We start from the raw sequence: 12,503 nt of genomic DNA on the forward strand, positions 1-12,503 counted from the left end.
CTTTGTGTGACCTGGAAGCTGCCTCGCCTTTCTTCAAAGATGCTCTATTAATCCCAGAAGCTACAGATCTCTTTAGTGTTGTTCCACCTAAATAGGAACAGATTCCCGAGGGTGCTGATCACACTAGAACATTTGACACAGTCCCCCCCCACCCCAAAATAAATTCGACTATGACATAAGTGTCATAGTAGCCCCTGAATCAAACTCATAAGCAGAAGAAGTTGTGTTATTTCTGGTTCTTCCCAGGAAATTGAGACAAAAATAACCTAGTTCATAATCACTTTCACCTGGCTCAATGGGATGTCTATGGGATGGCTGCAGCCACGGCCACCATGATGTGGCAGTTAGGACTCTTCCAGGGTGGTGAGTGAGCTCAGTGGCTTAATTTTTTTATTTTCGAAGAAAACTGGACATTTTAAAATCCGCTTATCATTTTCAGTGTCAGAATAATGGTACAACCGGTTTTGGTACTCTTCGTTACACGTCATGCTGTGATCACAGCCTCCCTGGACCACTTCACTGGTAATCACTTTCATCTACACTCATTTTATCTGCCTTTGGGGACAACAGATATCTGATGACACAACCAAATCATTTTTCCTGCAAGCCCTTTGATATATGCTATTTCTAAACGTGTCCCTATTTCTGAGTTCTAACAAGAGGAACTATATTAAGGAGAATTTCATTTTTCCTTTATGGAACGAATGCTTATTTAACGCTGACACACTGCGACAGCACACTTTGCAGACTGGCATGTGCTGAAGCTTTCAGAGAAGCTGACTAAATTGGCTCATGTGTTTACATTAAAATTGTGAAGAAAATCCTCTGTTTTCTACACAGCAGCATGCTCTCGTGTGTGTGTGTGTGTGTCTATTTTAAACTGTGAGTCAGAACATTGCGTTCCTGGAATTCAACTACGGAATCTTTCTGGAGGGACAAGAGAAGAGTTTTACCTTTCCAACTTGCTGACATAGAGGATCAAGGAAACTGTTATTTATTATGCAGTTGTATAAAATAAGATAGTGAGGTTTTTTTCTCATGAGTGGAAGGACAGTTCCATACCTGATAATGGCAGATTTATTCATAATAAAGGCAGATAATCCTCACACCTTCATTTGATGCCACATGCAGAGCATATTCCTACTGACTTTGTGGTGTCAGGCAAGTGACCTCATGTTTCTGAGCTTCAGTTTTCTCAGAGAAAAATGCAGGTGAAAAATCCTGTCTTCTAGGGCTGGGGATTAAATGAAATAACATCTACCCGGTGCTTATCACTGTGTCTGATGCTTGGTAAGAACACTGTAACAGTTACAGACAGTCCAAATGCCCTTGAACAGGAAACTGGGTAAAATGAACTGCTTCGCGTTCACACCTGGCATATTAGCAGTTTTAAAAAGAATGTCCTGCAGCAGTGCACAGCGCTGGAGGGACCCTAGTCATGTCATGCTGGAAGAAATGAGTCCATCCTGAAAGATTACGCAGGGCATCATGCACTCTTTATAAAATTAAAAACAACTGAAATAAATCATCTGCTTTTTAAACACAGAGAGAGACCAGTAAAGCAAGCTACAAGGAAAGTGAGGGTATGATGGTTCCTCGAGTTGAGGAGATGCACGAATGGGTAGGAAGTGAGTTCAGCACTAGGTTGTGGTCAAGGTCTTAGCTTTTGGTTTTGGTTTTGGCTTCATGTGTGCTTTTTATACCTTTTTTAAAAAACAAAATAACTATCTACGTAAAAGTGAGCCATGCGTCAACTACTAGCAAGGGTGTGTGATGATGGGAAGATTAAGATTAACCCACTTCCCTGTGGTCCAGTTGAAAAATAATAATAATGATCATGAAGAAATAACTGTGTTCAGGCCAGGATTTGCCAGAACCCACTGAGTAACTGAATTTCTCTTTCTCAGGTGAAGTGTTAGGGAATTAGCACCTTGCCTTCTCATGCTTTTGTGGCTTAGGTTTTTATCATTTGGAAACTTTTTTTTAAGTCACTAAAAATGAAAGCCATGTCTCTTTCAGCTCTAAATCCCATTTTGCCCACCTTTCATTCATTTGATTACTTGTTATCAAGACTCCATAATGTTGTCATCTCTAGTCTCATGAAGCTGAGAAGTCACAGAAAGAAGAGACTTTGATGGCTCAGAGTAACTCACAGGAGCTTTGCCAGCACCAACTGGGGGCCACAAGAAGTGCTCCAGGGGAGCATTGTCTTTTCCAAGGTTGAATTTTAGTGATTAGAGAGAAATAACAATTACTGAAATTATTAAGCTTTATTGCTTAAATCAAGTACCAAAATACAGGCCTTTATGAAATATTTTTAGATCTAATTAAGCTTAGCATCAAATATTCAAACTTCATAAACTAAATCATAAACAATTCAATTATCCCCTTCTTTATCTTGGGGAAAGATAGAAAAGCCACTGTGCTTTTTCTCCTCCCACTTCCCCTCTTACAATCATCAAATTGTGCATCAGAAATGATTTAAGAATTGAGCTGTTACCTCAACCTAGGGACTGTTTTTCACAGTGCAGTGTGTACTCTTGAATGTAAAAACTAGTATTCACGCCACTGTGTTGATTGTTTCCACATGAGAAGAGGGCATCCACATTTATCTGGGCAGGAGTGAGTTGATAGGGATAATTTATTTCATCAGAGTAAAAGTTCTGCTCTGCCCTTGTTGAAGAGATTTCAGGAACAGATGTATCCCTGAAACCAACCCATGGAGGGTGGCAGAGTGAGCCTCATGCGTTGGGGTTACACTATACCTAAGATGACGCACAGGTACCAAGGACCTTGTGTGGGCGTTTGCTCCATCTGGCAGTGTCGGCCACACTCCAGGGACAGCGGAGTTTACCTGAAAGAGCTCATTTAGTGCATCAGGATTTGATAATAAATAAGACACTCCTCCATTCAGTCTTTTTTGTTTAACACAGTCCACATACTGTATTTCAGGATGGCAGGATAGTGAATTATCTGCTGGGTGACTCTTCTCGGTAGATTTTGAATGATGTTCTAACACTCTTAGACGAAGAAAAAGCAGGCAGCATTTCTGTATCAGTGTGGTGTGATGGTAGAGATGCGCTGGATTGAAAGAAAGCTAGTTGCCTACATTGGTTAGAATTGTTTTTCAAAGGGCACATATGAAAATGAAGATGGTAATTCACTTCCTGACCATTGTACCCTCTCTCCCAGAGTAAGGTTAATGTTTAGTTCAAGATTCAGATGGGGTTGAAAATACACTGTCTTGTCTAATTATTTCTGGATTGAGTGGCTTTTGTTCAGTTTGCTTTAATTAAGGAATACCTTTTTTAAAAATGGTTAGAAAGTATGTAGTTAAACTACACAAAACTGACCCCACTGAGGTTTTTGTGCTTGCTTTACTGTATATGCATCCGGAGGTCCTCATCATCACCTTTGGTCTCGGGGTCCTCATGTGGACCCCTGAGCCTGTGCCTTCTTGGTCACAGGGATGACAAGACACTTTTGCAGAGTCGCTTTTAATTAAGACTTCCCCTCCTGTCCATCTCACGTGCACGTGTGTGAATACTAACCAAAAGCCCTGTTTTCATGTTGTAGTATTTCAATAAAGGAGTAATGGAAGTTAGTAACACTCACAGAAATGTTAGCACTGGGAGGGACCTCAATGACCAGCCCACTGGTTTTATAGATGAGGAATCTGAGGCCTGCACCTCACCCATGCTAACAAACTGTGCCACCTCTGTCAGGGGTCATGAATCACATAAATTTAAATAGAGAGCACTTGGTCAATTAATTAAATATGTATTGCCCTCCTGATATATGCAAGGCAATGTAGGCTAAAAATGCTAACCCAAAGGATTCCACAATGAACATGAGATCCTAAAAACGCCATTTCCTAGAGAAACTACATATATATACATAGATATAGATATATCTATATCTATCTATAGATAGATAGATATAGATATATCTTCATGCCTTTCCTTTCTGGGACCCAGAGCTGTCCAGCAACCTCCTCTGCTGAGAGCTTGGCCAAGAACAGGAAGGACGCCCAAAATATGTCTGAGCAGCCACAGTGGGTGCCAGACTATTCCTGATCCCCACTCACAGGAAGTCCCCCAGGCTCTCCCTGGGAGCCCGTTTACACTGGCTTTAGACACAACCCTAAGAAACTTGGCAGTGCTGTTCCCAAGCCTGGAGTAGAAGCAGCAGCTGGGAAGAAAACTGAAAAGGGACTAATGCCTTCACTGACAAGAAGAGATGAGAGAAAAAGCTCAAGAGCAGGCAGAAGACAAAAGCTTAGAGTGTAAGGCCATTTTGATTAAGGAGAGCCACCTCTACCCATCTAGTCATTATGACAAAGTTGAGTGATGTTTGTGATCCTCTATTAAAGAGCATACAGTTTTGAAAGGTTTGCATCCAAAGTGGCTCAAATAAAAAATGTTGTCACTTAAAGAAGTAAAACCGTGAAGAACCTGGGAAAACTCAGCTATGCAAAAGGCTTTTCTGTCCAGCCAGAGAAAAAGAAGAGACTGTTTAATGTATTCTCATCCTCCCAGATTCTGCCCTGCCTTTCTAACCTGCGTAACAGGACAGTTACCTTATTTCAATGATCATACAAAGGACGGCAAAAATTACCTGTTAGACGTGAAAGTGCCTTACCACCATGAAAGTTGATCACTGGGATCAGATGTTTTCATTGTTTTCCTTTTATATCTGAGCTGTTATCACTGTGCCCCCAGATTTTATATCTTGGTTTTACACACAAGAGAAAACCTCCTTTGAACCCCATTATCTGTCATGGGAAGACTGAAGGGTTTGGGGTCACTTGGCTCACTCTCTGTGGCCCCTAAATGATGAGGCGTAATGCTAAGGAGTATGTCAGATAGTTGCTCACCACACCTAGCCTGGAAGGGAAGGAGCTATTCCAGAGCCCCCAGCACACTCCACCCCTACTCCCAGCCTCCACAACCAACAGGCACTAACAGTAACCGTAAGAAACGCTGTGCACTGTGACTCTCACTCCGGCATCTTTAACTTCCTTGGAACACCCACAACTATTTGCTCGTAGAAACCATTGTCATTAAGATCATGTTGCCACGAAGGCCCTTTCCTTCCCACGCCCTTCCCATCTTTGATTCCTTTCTGCTCTCCTTACCTTGTGTTTTGCCCTCACTAATCATGTCCATCTGTTAAATAGCGTAGGACAAGCAAACACACAGGGCAAGTGTTTGCAGACCTGCCTCCTGAACTGCTCCCACACGCAGTGGAATTTCAGTTCCAAAGAGGTGCATTTGCTGTCGCCAGTGCAGAAGGTGTTCAGGGGCGAGGTCACGTTCTCAGCTCCTTTGCTGCCAGCCCACACCTACACGGGCAGCTGAACATCATGCTGATGCTGACAACCTTTGTAAAACACACATTTCAGTATAATAACTGGGATATATTTTCTTTTTACGGTTACTCACAGGGTTGAAATATGCCATGTGCTGCTTGCCTATGTTTTTTTTTTTAAATCACAAATGTTTGTCTGAAGAAAGAATTTGGCACACACTTCACAGTCACAGCACTATAAATAAGGTGCACATTGAAAGGAAATTATATTCTTTAAATCATAGAAACTGATAGACTATTATGAAACACACTTGCAGGATTACTGTAATGACATTTATCCTTAATATGACTTCAGAGTGCTTCAGTGGAAAAGGCTGTAATAAATAATGTCTGCCCCAAAGTTTAGGAACTCAACATTTTTCTTTGGAGGGAGCTAGGTTTAAGAAAACCTTGAAATATGCGCTTAACTACTCTTTCTTTTTCAGCATGCACATCTCTGAAAGCCAACAAGAATTCTTCAGAATGCTGGATGAAAAAATTGAAAAGGTAAGAAAGAAGTAAAATAAATTACATGTTTCAAGGGAAAAAAGCGAATTGTCTCCTGAGTTGAGGTAACAGTATTCTGGTTTCTGTCTTTACAAAGCTATTCTTGTAAGGGGATGGGGAGAGAGTTAAAACAAAAATGCACAACCCCCCCCCAAAAAATGTGGCCATGAGAATGTTTAATGTATAATAGAGCTTCCCAGAATCCTGGGCTGCTGTCGATCATTAATTAAGGTGTGTAAAGCCAGATAGAGACTGAGAAGAGCCTTTGCCTAGAGACAGAGCGTAGAGCTATCGCTGCATGTTGTCTGCACTGATGCCCTGCTCCGACCGCAGACTGCCGGTAAGAAGGCCCTTAGTACCTGCCCAAGCTTAGCAACTACCTGTGCCGACTACCTGCCCAACGCTGCTCTGAGTTCTTTACAAACATCGCATGCATGTTGCAATCAGTACCTTCCTTGGGAAGTGACCGTGAGACAGGTGTTGTCTGCGTTTCACAGACAGGGAAACTGAGGCTCAGAATGCTTGAGTAACTTACCCAGGTTTGCAAGGCTAGTAGTGGACAATTTGGAATTCTGGCCCATGTCTGACTGCAACACACAGTCTCCAACTTGCTTCTCTAGGGCCGTGTGGATTTACATTGACAGAAAGATGCAAAGTTGGTCCATGTGGAAACTGAGCTCATACTTCTGATTTCAGAGTGCCATATGCTAATCAACTGAATGAAGTATGGAATATGGTAATAATTAAAGGCTTGCTCATCACTGCAGAGGGGTGAATTTTAAATACTGAAGTTATAAATCTGAGTATTATAATTTGAAAACCTTTTTCTTGAAGAAGAGTAAAATCCTAAATTCAGAACATGCCACAACTAGAGTTAAGGCATCATGGGCCAAGTTTACCTTTGACATTTTTTCCATTTAAATTTGTATTTCTTTTGTGCTTTTTGTGGCCCTTTTATCTGAGCATTTCTTCATGAATTCCTACGTTATGATATGTATCACTCAGTGGAAGATAATGAAGCAGGTCTTAAATTCATCAGTATTTCAGCAACAGACCCCAATCTGAGGTGGACCCCCCCAAGAGAATAATTGTATAATCTTCTAATGCACAATTAAGAGACCAGCATGTGTACTAATGTGAAAAATAGAGATGGGTAAGGAAGTAAAATGGTGGTGTAATCTGTAGTGTTCTTGGCTGTGCATAAATACTCATTTGAGTGTAATTTTTTTTTTAGTGAAATTTTGGCTTTTGCATGACTTTTTAGATTGAAAACTTCATGTAGGAATAATTACCAAGTTTCACATATTGGTTTAAAAACTGTTTAACTTGCTGATAACATTTTGTTTTGGTAAAGAGAAGCGTAAAAAGAAATATTTTGTTCCCACTATAATGGTGAAGATCTTTTCTTTCTCAGTTTGTTCACGTTTTTTTTCCTCCACTAGCCTTTTGGCAATAAAAAGATCTGCTTAAGTAGTTAGAGGTAGTCTAAAAATTGAAACCTGAATTCTGAGTTATCTTTTTAAACATCTACAAACTCTGACAAGGCATTTAAGATAATCCAGTCCCTTTCCAGTATGTTTCTATGATTGAAATGCTCTCTCTTTTTACTCAAAACTGAAATTCATTGTTCCCATCTGAAACCCGATTTCCCTTTTCCCTTTTGCATCCCCATTGTAGCCTGTGATGTGTTTACACAACAAAAGCTGTTTATAACTTGATCATTTATTGAATGGAACCGTCCCTGGACAAAGGCACATTTGCACACTCAGCATAAACTGTTCCCACTTTTGAATACATTTATATCAAAGAAGAGCTGTTACATCATTTGTGACATGCACCCAGTTACAGATTTCTAGGGAGTTTTCTATCCTCTCTGAATCAAGCTTTCCTGTTTCTCCTCTCTCATCTAAAGTTCATCCTTCTGAATATTGTGAATATGCTATCCCATGCATCGTTTAACCATTAACCCTCCAAAAATTAAAATGTTTTCCTAATATATGTGTTTGGCTTAACCTAATCTTCACCGTTGAAAGTTGAATTCTTACAAATTATTTTCCTGACTTTTTACCATTGCAGAAGATTTCTTTGGTCCAGGCTAGCATGAGGAGAACCATACATGCAACTCAGATCTATTCTTTAGGTTTTTTTCTTTTTTTTTTAAGATTTTATTTTTGATTTTTCTCCCCAAATTCCCCATGGTACATAGTTGTGTATTTTTAGTTGTGGGTCCTTCTAGTTGTGGCATGTGGGATGCCGCCCCAGCATGGCCTGATGAGTGGTGCCATGTCCGCGCCCAGGATATGAACCAGCAAAACCCTGGGCCACCGAAGCAGAGCGCTCAAACTTAACCACTCAGCCACGGGGCCAGCCCTATTCTTTAGGTTTTTATAGGGTTCATTTCAAAAATAAATTTGAACTCAGAGCTTCATGCTGAAAATTGAAGTCATTCTGAGAAGCCTTGAGTTTTGAGGTTTATTCTCTCTCAGAAATCTCTACGAATTCTTTGTTTCTTCCTTAAATTGATAAGAAGCAAAACTGACCCAACTTGTGGAGATTTAAGCCTGCCCTTCCTTGATTCATCCTTTGTGATTTATTGAATATCTACATTTCATGGCTTGAGTTTACTTTTGAACTCCCCTCTTGATGCCAAAGAAATCTCTGCTGTGTCTCTCTCAAGACAGATGTAAAGGCACCATTAGGATAAAGAAACTAGGGCTATCAGGGTAGTTTAATACTTGTAGGGAAGCTTAATTTGGACTACTCTCATTCAGAGATTGTCCTGGTACTGAGCTGCAGTGTCCCTTTGTACCACAGCTGGACAAGTGGTTTTCTAAGAAATTAATGGTGACAAAGAAAAGCAAATAGTAAAAGTGCATTAAAAAAAATTTATTTCGCACTTATTGAGTACCAGACATCATGCCAGTTACTCAGGATACAAAAATAGATGGGAAGTATGGGACACAAAATAAATAGGAGACAGTCTCTTGCCTTGAGGAGCTCAATTTTAAAAGTGAATTTCTCTAAAAATGTAATTGTTTTACTTATTGAGGAGTCCTTCCTCCATCACCCCCTGCCCCCTGTTGTCACTGTGAGTAGGTCCCCCTGTATTGACCACGAGTGTTTGTTGGGTCAGGCGTTGAAACTTGAGGTCTGTTAACCAGGCAGTTGGGACAGCTCTGTGGACACGCCATACCATTTCACTGTGCTGGTGTGCAGAAGGCCAGGACGCTGAGCTGGATCCCAAGATGACCAAGGTAGAGATTTTGTCAGGAGAGCAATGGAAGTTCAAAGGAGCTTTATCACCTCTGCTGTATTTACTTTTGCTTTTCCTTTTGGAGAGTAAAAATCCTGTGGGAGTGCCTCATTGATTTCTACCTCATTAATTTTTACTCTGATATTTTACCATTATTCCACTGGAATCTGTAGTTGTCGCTGTGTCCAACAATTCACACTCTCCTAAACCTTATGGGAATGGTGACATTTGCCTAATTTGGCAGCTTAAAGAAAATGACACTTTACTGCAGAGCAAGATAGTGATTTTCAACTCTAGTCTTTCATTGTATTTAGATTATTAAAACTTGGCCTTGAGGAGGGGTTTCTGTATATAGTGCCAAATACAGATCATGTAAGATTTTAAGACATGCTTTCTACTGTACATTTGAGTTTGCTTGTAAGAAGCAGAAATAGTAAATACATATTTTTAAGTATCTGCAATAACACTATCTTCTCCAGGCAAAAACAGGAATTTATATTTTATGAGGACGTAAGAACAGCTGACGGCCGAGAAGTCTTCTGCCTTCTGAAAGACAACGCTAAATTTTAAATAAAAAAGTCTCAATTCTGTGCTATTTGCATCTGGTTAGTTTTTCTCATGCAAGACCTCTTAAGCTTTGTTGGGTCATGGGCATCTTTTTGGAATCATATAAAAGTTATAAAGATTGTCCCTATAAAAAATGCATATGATATCATATACATAAAATTCTTAAGTAAAATTTCAGGGTTTTATAATTCACTAGAGCCTGTCCTTGGGTCCCAGGCAGAGAACCTGTAGATTTCGTTATGATGCATTTCATTGATGTGCTTCCCTGGGATCCAGGGCCCAACTGCACCCGTGAGCACCCTTGAGTCTCACCAGCACCCTCATCCATGTATATCTCTGACTTTAAAGAGGGTTAGGAAACAGTGCCCATGACCCCATCCAAAACCATCCTCCTTTCCTTCCTACTTCTTAAAAATAGCTCGTAGTACTTCACCCCCTGAGGGTGTGTCATCAGCGTGCCTACTGTAGCTCACATGTTCCTATATGGTTTTGAGACTCTGCCTCTGTTGACTGGAATTATTCAATGTGAAATTTTTGAGAAAATGTCTGAGAAAGAGCAGTATGTGGATTTAAAATCAGCTGATTTTAAAAGATTATTTGTTTATCTGTAGACCTCTGCATCTATTGAAAACTTATTTACACTTAGAAAATGTTTGAGTGCTAATCTAGTTGGTGAGGAAGATCATGGAAAATCTACATTTATACATTTATTTTCGAGGGCTCCTTCTCTTAATGTCACGTCTTATTGGTCTGACTCACATTATGAATCAGTGTGTCAGAAACCAGAAAGTGCTCTTTATCTGGTGAAGAGAGTGACGCGGGTAATTATGAACTGCGATGTTTGGTTCCCTATCTAAACTCTTCCTGTAGGAGACTCTTTAACCTCAGAGCTGCCGTGGAACCAAGTGAAATACTTGGCAGATGCAACTGATGATGGGTTTTACTTTCTGGTGGTGTGTTTAAAGGCCTCCTCAGTGCCTGCTACTGATGAGAAAACCTGGGACTGCTGTATCAAATCCTAAAGAATGTTAGACTGCCTGCCCCGTGGATGCAGAGGAAGTCATAGCTTGTCGCTCCCACCCAGCAGATTGTCACTTTCAGTAACTACCAAGTCGCTCAACACTGGCGGAGAGATGCTCTTGCTGACTGAGGATTTTGGAAGTGGGCTGGGCTGCCCATCTCATTGCATTAAAGAGTTTCTTGCTCCACGGTAAACACAGTATGGCCTTGCTTTTGCTAATAACCAAAGCCTTCCTTGTGTCTCCTTTCACTTCATCCCTCTGCCTTGCCTTCTCTCTTTCCTGCGTGTACCTTGCCTCATTCATCAGCCAAATTAAAGCTGTAATTACAGGGGTAAGGATGTGACTCGGTCCTGTTCTGCTTTTCTCCCTGCTGCATAGCTTTATGCAATGTCTTCTTAATAGTCACGATGGTAACAGTGGTGTAGGAACCACTGGCCAAGTGTGCACACACTCTGGGCTTTAAGAAGCCTAGCGTTCCCATGTAGCTAATAGTAGAAGGGGATATAGCTAAGGAAAATAAAGCAGGCAAGAAGCCGAAAAGAAATGCAAAACACTCAGTCTCTGCTCACTTTCTTTTTTCTGGAGGGCTTGATTTTCAGAGAATTCTCGAGGTTCTGTCAACCTGGCTCTTTAGGGAGCAAGAGAGGAGAAGAGTTCAGGTTCCGGAACAATGTAGTACACGAATGCAAATAAGAACCATGCCATTTTTTGTGAATGAAGTGTGGCTGACAGTGCTCTGAACTCCACAGCAGAATGGGGCACAATGCGCGAGTGGTGGCATTCTGCCGTGGGTGCAGTGCTTGATCATGGGACGGCCACCCAGGGTACTATGCAGAGCAGAGAGGCAGTGATGTTGGCAGGTGTCATTCCCTTACCTTGTTCCCATTCAGCTTCTCCTTCCTGTCCTCTTCCTGAGCTGTTTCCTTTCCTCTCACAGCCTTTCCACTCTTGCATCTGGCAGCCATGGGCATCGTTTTAGCCCTGCAGAGAGCACTCGGGGATAGAGAGGGTATCAATCTCTGTAGCTGCTGCGTTATTCTTTAAGAATCTCTAAAAGGACTCGAAGCATTACACAGGCCATTCCCTAAGGATAAGAATTGGATCTCATTTGTCTTTATTTCCCCAGAACCAGCACAGGGCCTGGAACAGAATGGATGCTTAATAAACCTGTTGAATGAGTGAATGGTGCAGATAAGGCCACTGGGCTTAGCAGAGGCAAAAGTATACAAAGGAAGGCCATGTGGTCCAGCGGGCTCAGCGTGGTAGGACATGCTCTTAATAACGTGGGGCAACATAGCAGGTGGATAGCAGGTACAGTGCCAAGAAACTGGACTGAAAGAGGTCCGGGAGAGAGACACACAGAGGAAGAGAAAGAGCCTATGCCTCAAACCTAGGGCAGATCCCGGGACCAGCTCCAGCAGTAGAGCTGTGTGACTCCAGGCTAATTGTTTAACCTTTCTGATCTTTGTTTTAGTCACCAAAACAAATTTGGATAATAGTACTAACATGTCTGGGAAATTAAAGAAAATTCACTGCAGAGTCTCTAGCAGAGTGTTAGATGTATTGTACATGCTCTGTAATTGGTAGCTTTTATTTTGTGCCTGTATCCATATCAAAAAGGCCATTTGTAGAGGAAGGATTTGGGGGGTTGGGGGCGCTAAGACTAAAACTGAAAATGCAGAATTTATCAGCTTGAATCTTGGTTGATCAAGAGCCCTCCTGTGAGCAGATGTCTCCCTGTAGATAGAGCGTTAGGATACTCTCCACTGCAATGACCCGCCACCCTCCTAGGTGGTAGAATCATG

General features: G+C 41.4%; 1 protein-coding gene across 1 annotated transcript in view; it reads left to right on the top strand.

Moving 5' to 3' along the window:
* The window catches only part of C13H1orf21 (chromosome 13 C1orf21 homolog), a 208,443-nt gene that overhangs the window by 181,479 nt on the left and 14,461 nt on the right, over positions 1-12,503 (top strand). The window contains exon 5 of the mRNA XM_046681528.1: positions 5,796-5,856. Within this exon, the coding sequence (XP_046537484.1) occupies positions 5,796-5,856 (61 nt within the window). The remainder of the gene's footprint in view (positions 1-5,795; positions 5,857-12,503) is intronic.

This window comes from Equus quagga, chromosome 13 (assembly GCF_021613505.1).
Source record: "Equus quagga isolate Etosha38 chromosome 13, UCLA_HA_Equagga_1.0, whole genome shotgun sequence".
NCBI lineage: Eukaryota > Metazoa > Chordata > Mammalia > Perissodactyla > Equidae > Equus > Equus quagga.